Source organism: Cervus canadensis, chromosome X (assembly GCF_019320065.1).
Source record: "Cervus canadensis isolate Bull #8, Minnesota chromosome X, ASM1932006v1, whole genome shotgun sequence".
In the NCBI taxonomy this organism is placed as follows: Eukaryota; Metazoa; Chordata; class Mammalia; order Artiodactyla; family Cervidae; genus Cervus; species Cervus canadensis.
The window spans coordinates 54,240,198-54,266,043 of NC_057419.1; the positions used below are offsets into that span (position 1 = coordinate 54,240,198).

Here is a 25,846-nt window from a genome sequence, read left to right on the forward strand (position 1 = left end):
ATGCTCAACATTGCTAAACAACAGACAAATGCAAATCAAAACCATGAGATTTCATTCCATACTCATTAGGTTGGCTAGTATCAAAAAACTATAAAATAACAAGAGTTGGTAAGGATGCAGAGAATCTGTTGATTGGAATGTGGAATGGTGTAGTTGCTGTGGATAATAAAATAGTTTCTCAAAAAATTAAAAACAGAACTACCAAATGATCTAGCAAATCCTACATCTGGGTAGATAACCAAAAAACTGAAAGCAGTGTCTCAGGTATGATCTCATTTTAAAGTCAAACTCAGAACCAGAGAGTAGAATGGTGATTGTCAGGGGCTGGGGGATGTTGTGGAGATGCTGGTCGAAGGGTACAAACTTTCAGTTATAAGATGAATAAATTCTGGGGATCTAATGTATACTGTGGTAACTATAATTAGCTAATTATATATACTATGTTATATATCAGAAATTTATTAAGAGAGTAGATCTTAAGTGTTTTCAATATACACAAACGCAGAGTCTGGAGGACACATCCACGTTTGTAGCAGCACCATTCATAAAGGGAAGCAACTAAAACTGTCTATCAATAACAAAATGCAGTTTATATATACACTGGACTATTATTCACCCTTAAAAGCAGAAGAAAATTATGACATATGCTACAACATGGATGAATCTTGAGAACATTATGCTAAGCAAATTAAATCAGTTATACAAAGAAAAATACCTTATGAATTCAAATTACATGACATACCTAAGGAGTCAAAATTCAAGACAGAAAGTAGAATGGCGGTTACCAGGGTCTGATAGGGAGAAGGAAATTGAAAGCTGTTTAAAGTGCAGAGTTTCAGTTTTGCAAGATGAAGAGAGTTCTAGAGATGCTTTTCACAACAATGTGGTGTACTAAACACTATTAAACTATACACTGAGAAATGGCTAAAGTGGTAATTATCGTGTTATGTCTATTTTACTGCTATTTAAAGCAACTTCATTTTTTGGGCAAAATTTGAGCAATGAACTACAGGTCAACCATGCTTAAAATACACAACTATCAAGCCTGACAAAGGAAAAAAAAATACATGGTGAAACAGTACCAGACTCTGTTAAAACCCACCTTCAAAGCTTTCTTGGAGCTACATTTTCCCTTCCAAAAAACTTGTATGTTAGAACTACATACCAAACTCAGGGAAAAAGAACACTTGACTTTTCAATGAGAAATAACATGGCACACTATTAGTCACAAAATCCACTTGTAGTACATAACCACAAATTTCTTCATTATGTTTTAGTTGAAGGGGAGACCATGGTAAAAACATGTATATAGAAGTACTGCAAAATTGATTTCTAAAAGAAATGAAAATATTTGGTCAGATGCTTCTTACCAATATGGATTTGCAGACACCTGCAACAGCCTGACAGGCTGCAGATGTGGGAAAGTCAATGGGCAGATTGGGAAGACCCAAAATGGTAACCAAAGGCAAGAGTCCTTTCTGATTCACAAATTCCTGGCAGTGGTCATCAGTTGTATTGTTGCTCAGAATAGATTCCACAAATTTCATCTGGGTAATGAAAATTTTAAATAAAGTTAGAGCCTGACACTTGGAACTAAAATGCTAGCTTGGAATAAGGATAGGGGTGACCTTATAGTCATGAAATCAGTATTTCCTAGGATAATCAGGTAAATAGGGATAGGCATATTATATGAAACCTAAACATTCAGAAAATAAGGAGTAATTACAACTTCTTCCCAATCTATCTTTTCAGCTACACCTCAAGTCACATAATTTGAGAGCACAGAGAGGCTAAATGACTTGCACATGGCCACACCATGAATTAGTGACAGAATCAGGTTTAATCTCTTAATTTGCTTGTTTAGTCCTTCTTACATGAGAATATGTTGCCTCTCCCTGGAAGTAAACAACATAGATACTTTCCTTCAAATGTGCTCATAATGCAAATGAAACTTAGAATCCTGGAACACTGATTCAGACCAAACAAAGTATTCTGTAAGGGTAAGAAAGTAAAATATGGCCAACAAACACACAGCCAAAAGACAAACCATCTCTGGACGTCTTGTCTGGAAGTGCTTATTGGGCTAGAACAAATGCTAAGTGGGCTTCCCCTTACAGATAATTCTGGGAAAATTCAAACTCTTTTTCCTGTGAGACACACAGCAAGTTAAAAGAAAACACCACATTAAATTTTTCTTTTTTTTGTAAAAGAGAAAGAAGTTAATGAGAAAAATGGCAAGTAATGGGAAAAAAACACGTTGGGACACATTCAAAGAACATAATACTAGATTGGCCTAACAAAGCCCATTGTCCTTCTGTTTGGTTTCCCAAGGGAAATGAATAGAAAATTGGGACTCTTCAAAAAAGGGACTGCTAGCTAAGTTTTGGCAAATCAATCTCACAGAACAAGTTTTGTATATCTTTACCCACTGCTCTGAAGTTTAAGGGCCCCAGTAAAATTAAAGTCATCAAATTATTTGGTAACCCCACACATTTTCCAGAAAAACACACATCTTTACTCAGTTTGCCCTATCATTAATCTTACCACATTAAGGATGTAATCCATGAGGGGAATAGGAATACGCTCTTCTGTACCAACAACCCTGTTAAGGGAGAAAAGAGTGAATTACACAGAAATTCACAATACCAGTGTAAGAGAGCAAAGAGAAGAAAAGGAAATAATGAAATTCTAGGCTTTTCTCTCAGTTAAGACATATCCTCTAGTATACAGCACAGAAAAAAGGGAAAAGAGGTGAAATCAATTCTGAAGGTAGGTCTCCTAGCCTGAGTAGGTTGAGAACACAAAAGGAAAAACCAAACTTTCACAAACACAGCATTTGTATGTATCTCAAAAGAAACTTCTAAATTAGGCAAACTACTCTAAGAGGAATTCATCAATATGAAAATATAAAAAATAAGCAAGGTCAATTAAGAGACTATTTCAATATTTGCTTGAAGAAAGGAGCTAGAAAGAAAGAAATACACAAACATCTTAACATGTTCTTACATCAGATTTAAAGTTATAAAGAACAGGAAATGGAATTTAATTTTAGTCAAGATTCTATGCTTAGATTTATCAATTATTCAGAACAGATGAAGTTAATCCAAGATGGAGGCTATACCCAAGGCTGCCTTTTCTAACAAGCTTTTCCTGAACTATCTATAGATTGTGATAATGTCCTTTTGCTTCATATGCTTCAATGATGCATTGAAGATAAGAAGGCTGCAATAATGCCACAGCTGCAGAAAATGCAGTCTTTAGCCCATCTTGGCTTTTGTAAGAAGTAAACAGAGGGAAAAAACCCCAAAAACTAAAACAAAATATAACTAAAAGATAAACCCTAGGAAAGGACAAAACTTGAGGCAAAAGGAAATTTTTGGACATAGGCCTTTGGGAGAAAAGGGCAGAAATGGAAGAAGGGAAAGGTAGGGGGAGAAGGCAGAAAAATTGACAAGAAACTAGTAATTTTCACCTCTGAGCAAGATAAAATGTGAACAAAGATTTGCCAGGCATAAGGATATTTGGCAGCAAAATGGAGACTAGGCAAAGAGAGTGAAGAGGCAAGATGAATGGCTTTAGAGCTAAAACATCCAGAGCGAGAGCTTGGGTAGGATGCTGTGAACATGCTCAATGAAGAATCTGGGGAAGAACTTTCTACAAAGGGAGGACCTATATATATGCCAGGAATGAAAGGATTCCCTGGGAAGACTGCAAACCTTTCCCTGACTATAAACCTCCTCAGAACCACTGCTACTAACACCAATTATACACCACCCCCAGCCTAAGTGCACCTTCTTGGGAGAGAATCTCTACAACTAAGAATTATAGGTGTGGCTCTAGCCCAGGGAGATACCTGCCCCTTTGCAGAAGCCAAATAAAAGGGCAAAGAGCCAAAGTAACTATCATGAAATGGGATTTGGGTACTTTCTCCACTTGCTAGATGGAAATTGGGGAGAACAAGAGAGAAAACATACCAACAGTGGTTCTTAAACTCCAAGAACAAACTTGTTCAGTAACTACTTTGCCCCCTATCATCAACTTTTTGCCTTCCAGGCTCAGGACATCATATAGGAATAGTAAAAATGATCAACTCAGAAATCCCCCTACTAACTGGTTTTAAGGAAATCATAACCTCATATGAAACTTTGACCCATAGCATCTTTGAAACAATGAAAGACTGCATTCCTATAAGGAACAAAATAATTTACCTTAACTGTCAAATTAAAAACTTCTGCTTCTCCCCATTCTCCAAAACAAACATTCCCAAATTTAATTTTACATGTGTATTTAGGATGCTGGAGCCTGTAATCAGATGTAGAGGAGGATTCCAATTGAGTGTCATAGTACATGGGTATAGGACAGGAGATGTCATGTTTTGGCTTTTTGTGGGGAGGGGAGTGGATGGGTGGGTAGGAAAATCAGGTCTTTCTTCCCACTTCTGAGGAGACACAGCTGCCTTTGGCAAAAAGAGCCCTTTCAGTGGGCCACACGGAGAAGGCAATGGCAACCCACTCCAGTACTCTCGCCTGGAAAATCCCGTGAATGGAGGAGCCTGGTAGGCTGCAGTCCATGGGGTCGCTGAATCAGACATGACTGAGTGATTTCACTTTCACTTTTTACTTTCCTGCACTGGAGAAGGAAATGGCAACCCACTCCAGTGTTCTCGCCTGGAGAATCCCAGGGACGGCGGAGCCTGGTAGGCTGCCGTCTATGGGGTTGCACAGAGTTGGACACAACTGACGCGATTTAGCAGCAGCAGCAGCAGTGAGACACAATTCAGGGAACTGCTTCTCTGCATTTGATGCCTTTAAACTCAAACAGTTTTCATTCAAGTTTCAAAGGGCACATGGATTTATGTCACCCATTTCTTTCAAGTTGTTCAGGGTAGGTGGTTAGGCAAAATAAATGAAATCAATCACAAAAATAAACCATGGTGCCCAACTGAAAAGCTTGGTTACTTACTGGCAAGTATATTCACCCCCAGCAATGTCAGTTTCGCTGAGCTCAAACAATTTAGAAGGCAGAAGAAAGAGGCCAACAAATAAGTATTTAGTACTACTTGTGGTGAATGTCTTTGAATGTAGAACAGAGCTCCATGTATTTGGGGTAGATTGTAGTGCCTAACTTTCCTTATTCCAGATTTCTAGCACAAATCACGTGTCTCAAGATCAAATACAATCACTTTTTTTTCAAATACTGCTGATTTCAGTGGGAAAAAAACAACAAGGGAAAAGAACACTGTCTTAGTCTGGAAAAAAACTGAAAACTTGAAAGTTTATCAACAGACAAATGGATAAATGCTGTAGTATATTCATGCAATGCAATACTACTCAGCAACAAAAACAACATACTGATAGACAACACAGATGAATCTCAAAACCACACTATGCAACAAAAGTCAAAAATAAGAAAGTATATACATTACGTATGATATACATGTGAGACTCCATTTATTCTATTTATATGTTCTATAACAGGCTGACTTGCTCTTTGAATAACAGAAATAAGATAGGCAGCTGCCTCATTTTAAGGCAGGGAAATAGGAAATGTAAAATTAATTAATGGAAAAAATTACCTATCATTTTTTAAAAAATTTATTTATTTATTTTTTTCAGTGGGTTTTGTCATACATTGACATGAATCAGCAATCATTTTAAGGCATCGGAAAAGAGATGGAGGCATGGGAGACAAGAATTTATCTGGGGTTTCATGGAAGAATTCTGCATAGGGTGGGGGAGGGATACAAACATACTTTTGAGGAGGGGGTGGCACTCACTGCAAATTTTTCTACCATGACAACTATCTGGGATAGGGAGATAAAAGAATTTGCCTTTACGTAAATAAACAAATGGGTCCTAATTAAACTTTAGAGCTTTTGCACAACGAAGGAAACTATAAGCAAGGTGAAAAGACAGCCTTCAGAATGGGAGAAAATAACAGCAAACGAAGCAACGTACAAAGAATTAATCTCAAAAATATACAAGCAGCTCCTGCAGCTCAATTCCAGAAAAATAAACAACCCAATCAAAAAATGGCCAAAGAACTAAACAGACATTTCTCCAAAGAAGACATACAGATGGCTAACAAACACATGAAAAGATGTTCAACATCACTCATTATCAGAGAAATGCAAATCAAAACCACAATGAGATACCATCTCATGCTGGTCAGAATGGCTGCTATCAAAAAGTTTACAAACAACAAATGCTGAAGAAAGTACAGAGAAAAGGGAACCTTCTTACACTGTTGGTGTGAATGCAAACTAGTACAGCCACTATGGAGAACAGTGTGGAAATTCTTTAAAAAACTGGAAATAGAACTGCCATAGCCCATCAATCCCACTGCTGGGGATACACACCGAGGAAACCAGAATTGAGAGACACGTGTACCCCAATGTTCATCGCGGCACTGTTTACAATAGCCAGGACATGGATGCAACCTAGATGTCCATCGGCAGATGAATGGATAAGAAAGCTGTGATACAAATACACAATGGAATATGACTCAGCTATTAAATGAATGCATTTGAATCAGTTCTAATGAGGTGAATGAAACTGGAGCCTATTATACAGAGTGAAGTAAGTCAGAAAGAAAAACACTAATACAGTATATTAATGCATATAGATGGAATTTAGAAAGATGGTAACAATGACCCTATATGTGAGACAGCAAAAGAGACGCAGATATAAAGAACAGACTTTTGGACTCCATGGGAGAAGGCAAGGGTGGGATGATTTGAGAGAATGGCACTGAAACATGTATATTATCATATGTGAAACAGATCGCCAGTTTAGTTCGATGCATGAGACAGGGTGCTCAGGGCTGGTGCACTGGGATGACCCTGAGGGATGGGATTGGGAAGGAGGTGGAGGGGGTTTCAGGATGGGGAACACATGTACACCCATGGCTGATTCATGTCAATGTATGGCAAAAACCACTACAATACTGTAAAGTAATTAGCCTCCAATTAAAATAAATAAATTTTTTTTAAAAAAGGATTTGCCTTTAATAGATAGTGGTTTTCAAAATGTAAGTTGAGTTTAGGTAGTCTTTTGCATTCTCTCTCAGCCCTAATAATCCTCATATGACCCAAATGAAGCTTGTGAAGGTGGCAGAAGTAGAAAAGTATACATGTATCAATATTTGTGAGATTACATGTATCAATATTTGTGAGATTCTTAGATTAGCAGAGCCTGGGCATTAGGGTGCATGGTCTTAGGTAGTTGTGACTCCTAGGGTCTAGAACACAGGCTCAACAGTTGTGGCAAATGGGCTTAGTTGCTCCATGGCATGTGGGATCTTCCTGTATCAGGGATTAAACCTGTGTCTCACACTGGTAGGCAGATTCTTTACCACAGAGCCACCACGGAAGCCCCCTAATCTGATACTCTTGATTCATTCTATCAACCACTAAGTAAACAGTTACTGACTGATTATCTACTATATACAAAGTGATTGGGATATACTGTTGGATGAGACATTGTCCTTGCCTTTGGAGAAGTATACAGATTAGTGGGGGAAACCACTAGAGAATATATAAATAATTTTTAACAAAACTGTTGGGAGAAAATTTCCTGTAAGAATAAGGTATTTGAGTTGAACTTGCAGGAATTTGGCAGATAGAAAAGGAGAGAAGGTAATTTGGGGATGGGGATAAATATGAAGATAATATACAGTGACACATGATACTACACTTGATCTTAGCCAAAAGGCTGAGAAGCGATACAGTGACACATGATATTCCAAGAAGAGTGTGCAGAGTGAAGACATTTGAAGATTTGAAAAAAAATGTCAATTTATCAAGGCAGCTTAAAATCTGGGCATGTTAGACAAAAGATATAAGGAGTCTAGGTAGAAAAGTTATATGCAGATGAATGTGCATAGTTTGACTCAAAACCACCACATATACTAACATTCAAGAAATCATTCCCTTGTTTGTTGTCAGGAAAGAGAACTCTATGCCAGCAGGATGGCTGACAATCCAGGATGTGGGAATGAAGCATTAAGATTCCAACTCCTTTGCAAGTGAAGTCCTGCAATCTTTCAGTGTATCCTCCTTTCTCCTTTTCCAGAAAGAGAACATTTTAATCAAAACAGAAGAAGATGGCATTAGATGAAGGTAGGGTTGCCTTCTCAGATAAGGAAACTATATCTGACCAAGAAAGCAACATACTTCATTACTTTCTAGAGTTTCAAGAGGGGATACTTGTTTTGGATTCTAGACCTTCACTCCTGGTGTCTATTCCACCATAATCTTAAGTCCCAAGTCACCCTTCAAGATCAGCACAAACCCATTCATATCCACGCCTAAAATGATCATGCTTTTCTCAAAATGACTTCTATATATACATCAAAAGAGCACTTATTAAGTAAGTGAATGCATGACTGTCCAGAGGGATCACACCTACTTCTAGCACGAAAGTAATTAAGAGTTATAGCAACAGCTATTGCTTTTCATCCCTTGCATGCAAACATGGTAAGTTCAAAGAACCAGGTCCACTGGCAGTCTTTATCATCTCTATCCCCATCTTACCATCCAGGAAATCAATTTTTATGTAGAATAAACCTCAAATAAATAGAAGAAGGAAAATCTACTGTGTCTGACTACAATCATATAGTACATTCCAAAACCTTCTGATTTATCTGGAATGAACAGATCAAATAAACAAAGACCAATCAGCAAATCCCTGTAACTCCTAAAAATTTCTTAGGAGATACATGCTCTCTTATGGAAACAGTCAAGCAGTAAATGATGTGGAATACAAAATCAACAAAGGGAAATCCTCTGAGGAAGGTCATTTAATTTGATATATTGAATTCTGACTGAATTTCATGAACAGCATTTAAGAAAGCAAGCTTGCTAAGGCCACCAAAACAAACACCAAAGCACAAACGACACACAAGAATCAAAGAAAGAAAAATTATAAGACATGTGGGGCTGGAAGAACCTTACAACCAGATCTAATTCAACTCTCATCTATAACAGGTGAAAACAACATGCTCAAGATCACAAGGCTAGAGAACTTGTCTTGTGAACACTTACTGCTGATTAGGCTCAGTTTCATTCTGCTGGGTAGAATTAAAGCTTTGCATGGCCTGTACTTCCTCTTCCTCCTCATCCTCACTAGAGGCCTCTTCTGCAGCATGGTTAGATCTTGGGGGAGGAGCAGCGGCAGTGCCATCTGCCTTCTGGATTGATGGCTTCTGACAGATGTATTTAGGGTCTCTTCCAAGATTACAGATTTCTTCAAGTAACTGAAAGGGAAAGGAAGCAAGATTATTTATTAGTAATTAAGGAATGGGGAGATGACTAACATTTTTGGAGCACTTTCTATGTGCTATATACAGAAGTGCCCAAACACTTTTGTTGTTTGTTCAGTTGCCCAGTCATGTCCGACTTTTTGCGACCCCATGAACTGCAGCACGCTAGGCCTCCCTGTCTCTCACCATCTCCTTTAGTTTCCACAAATTCATGTCCATTGCATTGGTGATGCCATCCAGCCATCTCATCCTGACGCCCTCTTCTCCTTCTAAAACACTTTAACTAAATGTTATATACACTATTTCTGGCATGTAGCCATTAATTTCATTTTACAAGAAGGAAATTGGAAGTCCTACGAATTTAAATAACTTCTTCAGGATCACATGGCTGTTAAGTGATTGACTGACTGACCTGACTCCATGTTCTAACTCACCAACCACCAGTAACTCATATACCAGTTTCAATAATCCTAAGAGACAACTAGTAAATGTGAAATTAAAAAAACCCAAACAAAAACCCAAGCAAGAAAGATTAGAAAGGGTAATATGCTTTTACAAACAGAAGCTAAGCCTCAACAACTTCTTAATATCCTATACAAGAATGCAATACTTAAGTGACTTTTTTGGGGGGGAGGGACAAAGGACCAACCGAAGGACTTGGAGGAAATGAGGCAGACATAATCCTCTTATAGGCACAGTCTAAGAATCCAAATGACCTCCAATATACCATGCCTTTTCCTAAAAACTCCCACTCCACTGCTTTCTCATGCCCATGATCATGGCTGTATCATTTCCCACCTTGATGATCGCAGTCGTTGCATCTGTTTTGAGGGTAGGCTGATGTCTCATGAGTTCATCTACAGCACTTCCTAGGTTGGAGGCAGTATCCCCTTAAAGCCAAAAATGGAACTGTTAGGCTGTAGAAAACAGAGCTTGAACTATTTTTTTTTTTTTTTTGGTGTCAATTTAAGGAGGAAAGGAGAAATTGAGTTGGTGGTTGTTGATCTTCTAATGTCATGCTTTCTCGAGTGAAATCATACCAACTTCTACAACCAAATCACTGGACAGCAGTCTAGTAAACACATTTAAAAGTAACCATGTATGCTACATTATACTCTAGTACTCTCAGTCAAGGTCTGAGTTAGTATTGAAGAGTGAAGACAGTGTGAGAAAAGAAAGGAGCATAAACCGTTAACCCTGACTGCCCTGATAAAGAATGATAATGGCTAAAATGCTACAGTGGTGACAAAGCACATTTTTGAAAACTGGGTTCCTTCTGAAACTCTACCTTATTGCTATGCCTCAGTGATCTGGTCTCAAATACACTGAGAAGGAAATCTATTCATTTGTGACTATCCTAGGGACTTTGATATTAGAAAAGAAAATTACCAGGATCTCCTGTTGGTGAAGATTAGATGGTAGACCTGAAAATCTACTGCTAGTTTTCTAATATCTATTCCTCAACAGTGCTGTAACAGTACATTTAACAGTGAACTGCTGAGAAGTAAGGAAATATTATGAACACAGGTAAAGGATGAAATATTCTTTTCTACCTGCAATAGAATGTATGGCGATAATTCCCAATAAACACACACCTAGCCAGAGACATGAAGTGAGATCAAGGAAGAAACAATTTCCTTGCCAATTGGTGGCTTGGAAATCACCTCAATCTTGGCACAACAGCAAACCAATTATTTACTGTAAGTAAATTCTCATGAATTACCTAGAGGATCAGAACTCCTCCTCCTCCGCATGGCTGGGAGGTAATCTGGAGACAGGAGAACTTTGAAGAGACGTTCAAAAGGCTGACACTGTACAAATGACTGCAGACCTCGGGCATTCAAGCAGAGTGCACTGAATACATTTGGGAGGGAGCCAAGGACTTCACGGGTAGCAGGAACCTAGAGAGAAGATAAAGTGAGCTTGAAGACATTTAGAAGAGTCCAGGCAGACTTGGGAAAACATTGGCCAGGGGTACTGCACAGAGAGATAAAAAGAATCTTGATAACCAGACCCCAATAGTTTCTTTTCTTTTTAAAATACTTTTTATTTTATATTGGAGTATAGTTGATTAACAATGTTGTGAGTTTCAGGTGCACAGCAAAATGATTCAGTTATACATACACATGTATCTATTCTTTATCAGATTTCTTTTCCCATTTAGGTTGTTCCATAATATTGAGCATATTTCCCTGTTATATAGTAGATCCTTATTCGTTATCCATTTAAACTACAGCAAGTGTGTACATGTCATTCCCATACTCCCTAACTATCCCTTCCCCTCATCCTCCAATAGTTTCAATACTACGTACAGAAGAGAGAATTTTCATGCCATAAGACTGCTTTTGGTGTGTGTGTGTACTTTATAGAAAGGGGTTATGCACTGAGAATTCTTTACAGAGCAGCAGAAAAGACTCACGTCTTTGATAAGCAGTGCATGTAGCATGACATCTGTCAATCCATTGTCCTGGAGTGAGGAAAGCAATGATGGTTCTTGAAATACAAACACAGTCACCACTTCAGTAGCTAAAAAGAGATGAGAAATATAAGAAACTGAGAGATTCTTCACAAGTATTAAAAGCAAAATTTCAAAGGTTCAAACCAAAGTAACAGCACCATACATAAAAAAATCCCAGAACTCAATGTACAACATTTAAATGTACACAATTAGTATGAAGTAAAAGTTCTTGATACTGCTCATCAGAGACTGATCACTATTAGGAATTTAGTGATTAATCTTTTAAGATTTGTATGGAGCAATGTATAGGTATGACAATTATATATAGTTAATAATATTGTATTGAGTAGTATAAATATGCTAAGAGAGCAGATTTCAGATTCTCTCATCACACAAAAAAAGGAAACTATGTGAGGAGATAATGCTTAACTGTAGAAATTATTTCACTATATATATCAAATTGTGTTGTACACCTTAAATATACAACATTTAAGAAAAAATATATGACTAAAAACTGAAATTTTAATTTTTACAAGAATGAGGTTAACTTCATTTTTCAATTGTAATACACATGATATAATCTCCTTTATCTTTCCCATTTCACTACAACTCATTCAATTTGAATGGCTGTATACCATTCCACTATATACATGTACCACCCTGTATACAAACCAGTCCATAGTGGGAAAAATTGATAAATTTAAAAATAAACTCTTTTTTGTATGTTTATGCAGGAAACAAATGTATGATGCGGTTGTGAGTTTGCTGGGTTAAAATGAATGTAAATTTACAGATGAAAATGGACAAAATATCTTCTAAAAAGCCCTTTCAGCAATTTAAAAATACCAGGAATGTTAAGAGTCCTTGGGTATTAATCTGACCAATTTTTGACAATATTGAGAAATGTGCCCTAAGACTTCTATTAATGATTCTAGAATTTGGCAAAAAGTCTATGCAAGAGGAAACAGTATAGCATTATTGCATTCATTAAAAAGTAGCCAAAAGAGAAGCTAGAAAAAATACTTAGTAACAAAAACAGCAGAATTTAGTGAAACTACAAGCAAAAAGCACAAATAATTAAAACCAACAACCAGTCTTCAGGAAGGACTGAAAAAAGTTTACAAACTTAAGGGAAATCTAATAAAGAGTAATATATATCAGCAATGAAAAAAGACCTAACTGGATTCAGAACAAATAACATTTTAGAAACTATGTGAAGTGTATGATGAAGTGCAGTGCTTTTATAAGATGTCATAAAAATCAACTCTCAAGAAATGACAGCAGATTAGACTATTACAAGAATTTTTAAAATAAAAAATACTACCAGGTAACAGAAAGGAATCAAGCCAATCAAGCCGATTCTAGACATGTTATTAAATCTTTAGGAACAATTAAAACAAGGCTTTCTAACACATGAGATTTTTTTTTAAAGTTTGCTTTTAAAACTTAACAAGGAAGGTACATGCATATACAATATCCATAAGCCATGTATAAAACAAACTCATAATTGCTGATACCTAAGATCTAAAAGAAAGCAGAGGATTTTCAGTTCAAGACAGTGAACAGAACTCCTCTCATCAAATACTAATGAAATGGCAGATACATGACAATTACTGGGACCAAGAGTTATGAATGGCCTTTGCTATTTCTGATGAGCTATATAAACTTATGGAAATAAGTCCTTTTTTGGGTTTCTATTGGTATATGAAAGCCTCTTCAGTAGACATTCATTTGTACAAATTCCTTAGAATTTAGATTCTAAGGAGCTATTAAAATTGAGTATTCATAAACTAAAATTAGTGTTCTATCATCAAGTCTGTTATCTTGAGGAGGTCTAACTGTAATGCTGCATCACAATGCTACTGTGCAACAGGGTCATTTTGAGGAGGTCTAACTATAATGCTGCATCACAATGCTACTGTGCAAGGGGGACAGTTTAAATACTCCTTTAAAATTAATAGATGATTAAGAATTAGAATGAACACAGAAAAACCAATCAGCTTCAGATGGAACTAAGCAACTAACTCTTAAAAGAATTTAGATAACTCTTTAAAATCAAATTCTAGAATCCACAAGCCCATAAAATAGCAACAATCCAAGACAAATGGTCTCTTAAAAATAAGGTAATAGTTGGCTATCAAAAACACCTGTTAAAAAAAACTAAAGATTTGATAATACAACAGGCATCTTAAAAGAGCATACAGAGAAATTCTCTCAAAAAGTTGTGACATGAGATCTTATGGTAGGCTAAGAACAGGGCATATGCAGACTTGAACAGATTAAACTGTGGCAAAGCTAAAACAGGAGATGAGAGAGAAGAAAGGGCAGCTGAGGAAGTTAAAGGGGACATAGTTGGGCATAAAAGAGTGCCAGAAAAGCCAGAGGTAGAATTTGGGAGGAGGCAGTCTTTACTTAGTGGGTTTTAGCATGGACAGCAGCAGGACATTACAACCTCACCAACTGCTTCCTCACTTACTTCCCCTTCAGGTTCTTCCTAGTATTCCACCAACTGGCTACAGAAGGGAGACATCAAATACCAGTGGGACATCTTTTTACCTTTTATACTGGGCCTCACCACCATCTTTGGTGTTACAGACAGAAGTTTAGGCGTCTTCATTCTGTAACAGATTCATCTTCTAGAGGCTACACAGGTAACTGCCCAACTCCTGGCCAACTACATAAACCGAACAGCTCAGGTCTTAGAAGCCCTTAATGAGGGACAAAGCAATCTACTTGCTATGATAATTGATAACAGATAAGCATTAAACTACCTACTGGTATTTCAAAGTGCAGCTTGTACCTTAAAAGGGGACTCCTGCTGCATGTGGGTTTATAGAATAGGAAAGATAGTTCAACAAATACAACAACAAACCAAAACAGCTAATGATATTACTAAAATACTCCAAGAGATTCTCAGTCGCCCATTAACTTCTTTCCCTGGCCATCTCCTGCCTGGGGTGAAAGGCTCTACACTATCATTTATGGAGTTAATAATTGTTGAACTAATTATTTTGGGTTGGATTTGCAAATTTCATCCCTCTCAAGTACAAGTTTATTTACAGGGAACCTGTCAGGTTGTTATGCTAATTTAAATGCCAGGGACGAATTAAGACTTTAAAGAAGGAATTCTGCTTTTATGCTTCCTGCATCATCCTGAGAGGGCTCACCTGCTCCGCACCCCTGACCACAAGAACAAGTATCTTCTTGCTGCTTCTTTTAAACTTCCCCTTTATAAATAAAGACTTGTGCATTTGCTTTTCTGTTTGGGGGATTTCTCCCAAAGAGAGAGCCATCCTTCCCTGCCCCTTTACCTGGGACTTCTCCAACTGAGTAACAAATCTTTCTTTGATCATACCAAACTACTGTCAGGAGTTTTTCCATCTGAAACTAACCTTGGGAGGAGTCTCTCCACGTCAAAATGGAGTTGCTGTAACACAAGGGAACATTCCCTCAATCTGATTAAGAGGAGCAAAACATTCAACACAAAATCTTCTGCTGACCTCAAACTTTGTTTTAAAGCAAACCTCAAACTTAATGGTGAAATACTGACTGAATGCTTTCCCCTGAGGTCAGGAACAAAAAGTAAAATAAAGCATAAAGATTATAAACATAAAATCATTTGTAGATGATGACTTTATAGAATATCTTAAGAGATCAACAATTATGAACTACTAATTTAGCAAAGTCACAGGATACAAAGTTAATATATAAAACCCTATATTGCTTTGGTGAGGGAGTTAAGTATCTGAGCCTGTAGTAGCTAGAACTACTCCCTCCAGACACTCTGGCGTATTAAAATATGCATGCTACTGGTACCAGGAAGCATTCTCTATTTCTACACCTCCCACTAAATCCCTTTACAGTTTTAAGGGGAATTCTAGAAGCATATATATCTCGTTTATTGTCCTGAATATGTAAGAAACAATTTTCTTTACTACAGCTTACAGGTTTGACATTCAATTCTGAGAATGGAAAACATTCTGATTGGGCTTTTTAGACCAAGGTTAGGGGCTAAAAACCAGGGGCTTCCCTGGTGGCTCAGCGGCAAAGAATCTGCTTGCAATGCAGGAGACACAGGTTTGATCCCTGTGTCTGGAATATCCCATAAAGGAGGGCATGGCAACCACTCCAGTACTCTTGCCTGGAGAATCCCATGGACAGAGAAGCCTGGCAGGCTACAGTCCATAGAGCTGCAAAGAGTCAGACATGACTGAAGTGACTGAGCCCGCATGGGTTAACCACTGAATAAAGACATGTTTCTTATTATACCTGCAGTGTTTAAGTGTAGCATAAAAAGCCAAGTGTACAATAGTATTACTGATTGCAATACACTGAAGAAAAGGTTTCTGTAGTGTAATGGTTATCATGTTTGCCTGACACAATACATTGCAAATGGATAATTATTTGATAAGGAACTCTGATCTTTCTCTATTTCATCACCAACTAGAAAGATACAAAATCATACAGTGGACAAATATTCTGCAAGGATATAAAACATACACACAGAACACTGCCAGGTTATTCCAGCTTGGTATAAACAAGTTCAACTCCAGTTACCTAGGAGAAAGAGTGATGGGCCATAGTATTCTGCATTGCTGATGATGTGTTTCAGGGAGGTAGGCAGAGAACCATCCATCACTAAGAGAAAAGAAAATATCAAGAAGAACATGATCAGTCCAGTAGTAGTTTGATGGGTGGAGATGATGGATCAATACATTACATATACCACACAGTAGTAAACCAAGTCTATTTTGATTCCTTAATGGTATCCACTTGTCTCCTCCTAATATTTTATTATTTATTCTTTGTCTATGCAATAACCTTTTAACAGTAGATCAAAGAATAAAAGAATACAGAGACGGAGAGACAGAGTGGGGTGGCAGACTGGAAGTGAACACATCTAAAAGCTGGAAAAGGAAAAAAATAGATGAATCACTATTAAAATAGTTGAACAATCCTTAGGTCCAGGAAAAGTAACACTAAAGAACTAAAAGCTATTCAAAATGGCATGTCCTTTTCCTACAAAGTATGAAAAGGACCAATCCTTGAGAGAGTCAAACATCCTTCTAGAAATTATCTAGCATCCAATACCATGTCGTATGCCATCTGAGAAAGCAGGATCTTGAATGGCCTTCTTGAGGAAATTCAACATGGATTTGAGAAGTGCGGCTCGTTGTGGAATACACTGGACTCCTGGCAAGGGAGAAAGAGGATTATACTGGTTCACCATTATGTACAATCAGCAGGTACATAAAACAAATTTTTAGGAGATCCATATACACTATACCAATACTAGCAGACATTCGAAGTGAAATCTCTGGATGCTGGGAAGAACATTTACCTAAGCTTTAAAATGAGAAAAAATAAATCACCAAGGACCACACAAAATTATACTAGAAGTCTAAAGTATTAAGGAGAAAAATCACAAAGTAAAAAGATTAACTCTAATACTTGTTTCCCATTTTGAATATTATCTGCCCTCAAACATGGATGTGTTGATAAAATAATCAATACGTGAAGAGTTGAAAAAATATAATACTATGAAGTAAGTATTAATTACGAGAAAATGAACACCAGAATGCAAAGTAACAGTCATAGTCATAAGAAGCAAACCTCCAAATGTACTGCTTAAGCTCCCCCAAAGGACCATGCTTCACTAGCTTAGTATTTTAATCACTGTGATTGGTTGTGTCTCTATATGTCTACACACCAGGACGAGGGCCAGGGCCAGAGGAGATGCCAGTGCTGCTAGAACTTGATGCCCTTAATTCAACATCCAGCCGGTGCTCCATAGAGATGGATGAGCTGGGACTACTTTCCATAGTCACATCTGTAACTGAAGTAAAAGTTATGATAAAGAAATTAGAATAAAACAGACCACCAAAGAAAAGTTATTTGAGAACATTTTTTTCTTTACAGCGAGATGAATCAAAATGGAGAAGGATTAAAATACTGAAACTGAAATGAAACCACAATTGACCCTTAAACTTCACGAAGGTTAGGGGCCCTGACCCTTCAAATAGTCAAAAATCTGCATTTAACTTTACAGTCAGTCCAACATACCTGAGGTTCCAAATCCATGGAGTCAATCAATTGTGTACAGTATCTGTATATAGTGTCTGTAGTACTATACAGATAATATATTCACTGAAAAAATCCACTTATAAGGGGACCCATGAAGTTCAAACCTGTGCTGTTCAAGAGTCAAATGTACCTTTCCACAAAGACTAGAAAGGTATTTAATATCACTAGTTAGTCAAGATATGCAAATTAAAAATAGCCCTACAAAAGAAGTCCTTCAATATTTCTCACCCATCAAATTTGGAAGGGAACAAGGTGGTAAATATGTAATTTCTTTACTACTGGTGGGTAGTAGGTACAGTTTTTTTGGAGGGTGACTTAAATATAAGAAGCATAAAGACTGATATGGACGGATGACTATGATACACTGAATGAACACTGCTATGTTAATGTTCTCATCTTCTTGTTTTATAAAACTATATACTTATATCAACATATATTTGAATATGGATAAAAGACTGAAAAGAACTACACTAAAATAGCTATGGTGGCTGGGAAGTGAGTTATCATTTCTACTTTTACACTTGAATAATTTTAATCAATCAAGTACAAGATACAAAATTACTTCTTACAGCATATAAAATACAATAAAAAGCTCCATTAGTGATAAACCACTGCTTACATTTTGAAATATTTTCTTCCAATCTTTTAAATACATACACAGACATACAGGACATAAACTCACGGTTCTGTAACCTGATTTTCAGTGAATTTTCTCTATAGGTACATCGTAACACCAGAATTAGTTGTTAAAAATGTAGATTTCCTAGTCTTCACTTTTAAACTTACTAAATTAAGCATTACACTAAATCTTTAGCAAGCACTTTAATTTATTCCTATTCTTATGGTTTCTTTTGTTTGGCAACCACTGATTTATTGTGAACAGAGTCTTTAAATCATCTTCTATACCACATTTTGGAGATGTCACATTTTAATCAACACATTTTAATCAACACATGACCACACCCATTACCTTAAATGCCAAGTTCCCCATTGCAGACTAGAGATAGAAATTGGGTAAAGGGCCCTTTAGGGACAGCATGCACATAGTTAATTGTGTTTGGGGGGAAAAAAGGAATGAAAACTTATGGATATTTAGTGTCAAGAATGAAAACCATTATAAAAAATTTAATATCATTATTATTAGCATTGTTACAGACATATGTAATGACATCCTGGGTCATGAAGACAAGATTAAATACTAAGAAAGCTGGTAGGATAGCTGTGAAACAATTTTTTTTTTTGGTGAAACAATTTTTTATTTTGGGTACTATGACTAAGAACTATGCACCAGGGGAAGTTTTTAAAAAGGACATAATCTGATTTACACTAAGATTAAGAATACTTGGTCTTCTTTCAGATTTTATGATTTAAAAGTTGTTCCCTACCCAACAACTTTTCCACCTCCCCCTTCTCAGAACAGCCAGATAATTTCACAGGGTCCCATTTTAGTGTCTATATTCTCCTTATCTTTTCGTAATATATATTTAAACACCTATGACATATATATCAGGCACTATTGAAGATTATACCAGTGAACAAAACAGTATCGTGATCTCATGGAGCTTACACTTTAGTGGGAATAAGAAGATACTGAATCAATAATGAACCAATACTAATAGTAATTATTAATTACCATCCATATCAGTTTCCATTTCTTCTCCTTCTTGTGCAGTACTGGGTCTCTGGATCTTTGGCTTGATCACAAAAGGGCATTCTTTTCGGCACAAATCAACTTCATGCTATGATCAAGGGGGAAATAGTAAGATAATCCTACATATATAATAGAGATTAAAAAATTATAACAAAAGAGTGTCACAGGCAGATTACAGAAATGGTTTCTAAAAACAAAAAAGGGATAACATGGCTCTTTAGGGTTATTACATTAGTTTCTAGGCATAGCAATCACTACATCTAAGTATATGCAAAGTACTCCTCATATACCTCAAGTCTATAAATGAAGATAGAAAGTCCACTATGGGATTGAAAAGCTGCCATGTCCAGGTTGGTGATAAGGTCAACCACTCTGACAGCTCTGGTGACAAATGTTATCTGGTCCTGTTCATCACCAAGAAACTTTATGACCTATTAGGGAAAGAAAAAAGTAAAACCAATCAAATGAAAGCTGTAATAATGTATTCTTTTGGAAACATGCAGTCTAGGGTCTCAGGGAGGCACCAAGGTACAGCAGGAAAAAATATATGTTTGATTTTTGGTGCTTGCCAAATGACAGCTCTATCACTTCTGAGACTCAACTGCCTGAGGTAATAGGGACATAAATTACCTTTCAGGATTAAATAAAATATTCAGGGAGAAAAGAGCTGGTGCCTGGGGCCTAGCACATGGCAAAACCTATCATGCTTAAGGTCAGGAGGGGATGTGGCAATATCTTAATTAGTACCCAGGGCCTCCTATTATACCATGCTGGACTATGATCAATTCTTAATAATGGAAATAGCTGATCTTAAAAGTTGTTAATGAGAAAACTAGAAGGCCAAACTTGAGCATCAAGCAAAACATTTTCTGGGTAAGCTTTCTTATGCTAACTATCTTCACTGTAAACCACTTCAAACTTAGTTAATTTCCTCCCAAATGTACTTATTTAAAAAAAGTAAGTAGAGCACCTTCAATAAGGCTTCCATCATTCCACAGGAGACCAAGGCTTCGCCACCAGCATCATAGCTGGCCAGATGGTATAAAAAAGAGAAGAGAGCAGTGGCAAACTGGTGAGGGTATGGATCCATGGAAGGGTCTACAAGGGAAGTTGAGAGAGGAAGAGAAAGAGCAAGTTCAGAATTTGGTGTTAAGTTGGCAGGATGTTAAACAAAGGCAGACAAAGCAGGGGGTAGGGTTCCTTTAGGTGCCCAGGATAATAACCACAAAAATGTACCAATCATGGCCTGGATACAGTTTCGCACAAGTACAGGCAAAAATCCATGGTAGGAGGCAGTTCCAGTACAGTCAATAATACTGCTGAGTTTGGGAGTTCTCTCCAAGTGGACAATTGACGTTAACGTTCGTAAAGAAGCAGCTTTAATCTCCTATGAAAACAGAAAGTAAAGTAGCTCAGCTGGTAAAGAACCCACCTGCAATGCAGGAGACCTTGGTTTGATTTCTGGGTCGAAGGTCCACTGGAGAAGGGATAGGTTACCCACTCCAGTATTCTTGGGATTTCCCTGGTGGCTCAGCTTGTAAAGAATCTAATAGATACTTACCATAAGCTGCTTATCTGTTATCTGAAGGACATCTACCAACTCCTCTATCAACCCATTATACAAGATACTGTTTGCTGACTCCTGCAAGGCATTGGAATACACTGCAAAAGGAGAAATAAACACTTTAGGCAAGAAGGCAGTGGTCAAGCCACTGCCCAATGACAGACCTTCTGGTATCTACTGGTTCTGGGGAAGGACTCCCTTCCTACCAGCACTGGAGGACAAAATCATTGAATTCTAGAAGATTGGATCAAATATAGTCATAAGTCCCAAACACCCACCAAACTGATTCTCCTATTAATGGTATCAATTGTCTTGAGCAAGGATTTTCAGAAATTTAAGAATAAAAAGAGAAGAATTAATTCTTTATAATATCACTACTTGATAACTCATGTTTCTGTTTTACACTGGAAACTTATACAAACTATAAAGAACAGAATTTATGGACTACTGCAGACCAAATCAGAAACTTGTATGACACTGCAGTAAAACTTGAAGAGTACTTTATCGGTTTTTTCATTTAATGCTCAGATCAGCTTATAAAATACATACTGTTCCAACATTAAATCAGGAAAGTGAGGCCAAAAGGATAAACAGGTGCCTAATAATCTACAAAGTCAGGGTGAAAGCCCAGGACTGACTCTAAAACCAGTGCGATTTCCACTATACCACTCTACAAGAAAAAGTAAAATGCACAGTATTATTTAATCAATTTCAAAATTCATTTCAAAACTCCCAAAAAGAGAAAGATGAACTGCCAAGAGGAAAAATAGGGTCTAAGGGAAGATGACTATCTGAACACTTACAAAAAAACAAAACAAAAAACACCCACTAAACCTATGTGATGTGTGAATCATACATATCCTCTTTCTGATCCAACATTAAGGAGCCCAAGAATGATGAATACAGTGAACACTAGAAATGCTGGCAATTTGACTACAATTTAACTTGCCACCTAGGTAACTACCATAAGCCCATAGCAACAAAGACAGATAAAGTTCAAAGGAAATCAAGTCTAAACTGTCTAACCAGGACCTATAACGTGTTATTCTCTTACCTAATATAGATATTGCATGTAGCCTGGCCTGAACAGCTTGCAATCGCTTCCTGTGATTAGAAAAGCCATGGGCTAGCCGTATGTGTGTAAATAACAGCATCTGTAGAGACATAAGACCTAAATTAGGAAACCAATGGAAAAGGTGACTATACTTTCTGAGGGAGGGCTAAGTCTTACTCATTTGGCAAGAGTTCTGATTATTAATCAAGTTAAATATCTGATCACCATTACAATGAGCAGAAAAAATATAACACAACTAAATGTTTTCTCCTTTGGTAGCCAAGTGTTAAGCTACCACCTCTTAGATATTCATGGTGAATAAAGCTGCTTCTGTTTTCCTCAAACTTCATCAGGACCTAGGAAGCCAATAAGTGTTGCCCTCATAAAAGATGAGGAAACTAAGGCACACAGAGGCTAATTTGAACATGGTCTGATTCCATTCTTTCTGCTAGCTAGCTCCCTACTCCAGCACAATAGTCTGATCTATATGGATATTATTTAGATATTTATAAGACATATCATACCTGCTTATCCTTAGGAATGCTGTACATTTTGGTAAGAGACTCCATTATTTCAGAAGGGCTTTCTGAAATCTACATTAGGAAAAAAGATAGTTAGGAACAAAAAGTGAACTAAATGTTAGAACTAACCAATAGTCAAATATTCCTCTTACCTTGTCAAGTTGCTCTATGTGAATATAATGTAGTGTGTTACTAGATGTCTGAAATTAGAAATATAAGAGAGTTGTTAGGAGTCACTGTATACCTTAGCTTCCCCATGCCATAGGACTGCCAAGAGCTATCTGAAAAACAAGATGTCACCCTACATAGAAGACTCAACTGTAAGCTCTCAAAAATCAAAGTTCTTTAGAATCCCCCAAATGCTCATGTTATACATCCTCAGCAAACTTTCTTTGAAACCAGATTAAAAATAATGTACATAGCCAGATACATTTTATATTCTTCTTTATCCCTTTTAAACTTTATTTAATACACACAGCCTTCGTATTCACAGCAAAGACTGAATCCATGAAAACGGGTTCTCTCTAAATATGCATGGAGAAGGCAGTGGCAATCCACTCCAGTACTCTTGCCTGGAAAATCCCATGGATAGAGAAGCCTGGTAGGCTGCAGTCCATGGGGTCACAAAGAGTCAGACACAACTGAGCGACTGAGCATATATTTTAAATAGAAGGAAGAAAAGATCTTATTTATTAGACCACTTCTAAACCAAAGTGAATTTTGCTATCTCCTCAAAGAATATATGAAATGACCAGATAATTGAAGCAGGGCCCTGTAAGCAATACACAGACTTCATGCAGGCTGGCTTGAGCAGAGAAAGTTGAACCAATCACTGTCAAGACTATCATACTGGGTTGGGCAAAAATTTTGTCTCGGTTTCTCCGAAAACCAGAAGAACTTTTTGGCCAACCCAATACTAAATGGTGGAATTCTCAACTGAGACCGAGAAAAATATACCAGTCCTAATACTGCCTTATAAACAGAGTCCTATCTTTTGACAGTTCCAACGTAAGTAAGATTCAAACCTATCAGCTGGGCAAACAATGAACACTTACTCCTGAGAAGCTGCTGGATATTTTTATCTTGGGAGGGCGCAATGTATCTCAACATCATTCTCTAATTTTACTGAGGAGTCCTAGAAAGTCAACCACAGGTACAGATCATTGACTCTATTAGAAAAAGTGTGAATGAGACTCACCCTTTTCTCGATTTTGACCTCAGCCCCAGGGTCTGCATAGAATTCAAAGTGTAGTGTGGTGGCACTGGGTGGGTATTTCTGCGTAAAAAGCACATGAAAGAATCAGATACCATCTTCTCCCAAATCTTCCCTCAGTCTTAGCTACTTGTCCAACTCGGTGTGACTGTAGAATCAGCAGTGTCATCAGCAGCTACAGTGCCTGCATTCCTTGTTTTAACAAAGCTCAGATGTCTTGTAACACAAAATCAGGACAGTGGAGCCCACAGCTCCAAAAGCTTTCATATTCCTTACTGATTTTCTTTCTTTCAAGAGATCAATTTTGACTGCAGCTATTCTTAAGACGGAAGAGAGAGGCAAGCCTGTCCCAATAATGAATAAGAATTCAAGGGTGAAGGACAAACACAAGGGTCTAGGTACTATCTGAGAATGGAAAAGAACATTCTTATGGAAATCTTAGTTAATATCATCACCTTTTGAAATATTTTATTCAAACTCTGCCTCATAGGCATACCTTTGTAATTCTTTAAATGCATTTTTCCATACCATCCTGTATAATTTCTCATGATATCCAATTGCTTTTCTGCACAGGCAGATACCAAGTCAATATAAACCAGACCCTGACAACAAATGTTACTTAACTCTAGAAAAGCCACATGACAAATAAGACTGCAACAGCATGCCCATTAAAGTGTGTCTTTGAAAGAAACCAGTAGCAGTGGTTGCTTCTGGGGGTAGAGAATTATTATATACCCTGTTGTATTCTTAGAAGTTTTAAAACATGTACTACTTTCTTTTAAAGTACACAAAATTTTCAAAGTCCCATGACATGCCAAATATCAATAAATAAAAGGGTGGATGATTTCTTAATATAAGTCAAGACGAACATGGTAACAGACACCATACAAACCTAGTAGTGTATCATACTGTTTTGCTCAAGAGGCCAAGAACAAGCTTGATATACACAAGGAGCCTCAGAATTAATCAACTAAACTTTAAGATGAAAAATAGTTTTCTTAGAATTCCAAACTGAATACCCTTTAAAATTTACACAGCTTTAATTATTAAAACAGATAACACTCATCTCCCATATTACCTAATATTCACTAATATAAAGAAAGCATACCAGCTAAGGTGGAAAAGTAATTTGTTCTATTTATAGTTTTCTGTGACCAGAAAAAGAACCATTCTCCTGGGGGGAAAAGGCTTGCTAAGATAATTACACTAAATTTCATTGCATCCGTTTGTCCTATACATGACAAGCTAACAAAAGAAGCAGTATATGTGTTGGAAAATATAGCTGCTTCTTGGTGTGGAATCGTATTATAGTAATTCAATTGTGCTTTGTGGTTCTATAGCAACGTATCAAAGCAGAGGGCAGGATGGCTTGAGTTCATAATCTAAACATAGCTTAAAGTATAAGCAGGACAGGCATGAAGGGTAAACATGGAAAGCACACGAAACATTGCAAGTTCTCAATAACCAAAATGGGAGACCTGTTTCCCAAGCAGTCATTATTACAATCATGCCAGACAGACTACCCAGAGTTCTGTAGTTCCAGTGAGAAAATGCAAGGAAGTGTAATTTCTGGGATTTTTCATCACTTTCAAGATGACTCAACAAAAGCAGTTTCTTATTCAAGAGATTGTAGGATCATATACTGTATTTCTGAGATTCTTCAGCTACCACCAGCTCATTAAGGACTCAAGCACTTCTAGAAAAGGTATGCTATGTCTCAACTGATCTCAGGTTCCTCAAAATCCTGATGTGAAGTGACAACTTTAAATGCCATATATATATTGCAAAGTAAGGCTCAAAAAGAGATCACACAAGTTCTGTCAAAAGATACTCAAATCTCAGAGTTACTTACCATCATATGCAAGTCTCTGCAACATTCTGCTAGTCCAAAGCCATTTTCCTTACCACCCCAGCTCTTGGAAAAGGAAAAAAGACAGTATTAAAACAGTGCTTAAGGTAGCTTTGTGTATAAAGTATTTAAGAGTATGTTGCTGCTTGGAACACAGTGTTGAAAAGACATCCAACATTAAAATCAAACAA

General features: G+C 37.1%; 1 protein-coding gene and 1 pseudogene across 14 annotated transcripts in view; both read right to left on the reverse strand.

Moving 5' to 3' along the window:
• Positions 1–25,846, reverse strand: part of HUWE1 (HECT, UBA and WWE domain containing E3 ubiquitin protein ligase 1) — a 153,274-nt gene that overhangs the window by 64,035 nt on the left and 63,393 nt on the right. For all 14 annotated transcript variants that reach the window (XM_043459779.1, XM_043459778.1, XM_043459781.1 and 11 more), the window contains 19 exons: positions 25,659–25,721; positions 23,792–23,869; positions 22,746–22,793; positions 22,597–22,665; positions 22,073–22,172; positions 21,016–21,116; positions 20,691–20,841; positions 20,425–20,552; positions 19,745–19,885; positions 19,437–19,542; positions 17,430–17,555; positions 16,811–16,912; positions 16,277–16,357; positions 11,681–11,787; positions 10,985–11,162; positions 10,060–10,151; positions 9,044–9,255; positions 2,545–2,602; positions 1,371–1,547 (listed from right to left, as the gene is read on the reverse strand). In XM_043459779.1, coding sequence (XP_043315714.1) covers positions 1,371–1,547; positions 2,545–2,602; positions 9,044–9,255; positions 10,060–10,151; positions 10,985–11,162; positions 11,681–11,787; positions 16,277–16,357; positions 16,811–16,912; positions 17,430–17,555; positions 19,437–19,542; positions 19,745–19,885; positions 20,425–20,552; positions 20,691–20,841; positions 21,016–21,116; positions 22,073–22,172; positions 22,597–22,665; positions 22,746–22,793; positions 23,792–23,869; positions 25,659–25,721 — 2,118 coding nt within the window. The remainder of the gene's footprint in view (positions 1–1,370; positions 1,548–2,544; positions 2,603–9,043; positions 9,256–10,059; positions 10,152–10,984; positions 11,163–11,680; positions 11,788–16,276; positions 16,358–16,810; positions 16,913–17,429; positions 17,556–19,436; positions 19,543–19,744; positions 19,886–20,424; positions 20,553–20,690; positions 20,842–21,015; positions 21,117–22,072; positions 22,173–22,596; positions 22,666–22,745; positions 22,794–23,791; positions 23,870–25,658; positions 25,722–25,846) is intronic.
• LOC122436239 lies at positions 7,632–7,724 on the reverse strand (annotated as a pseudogene).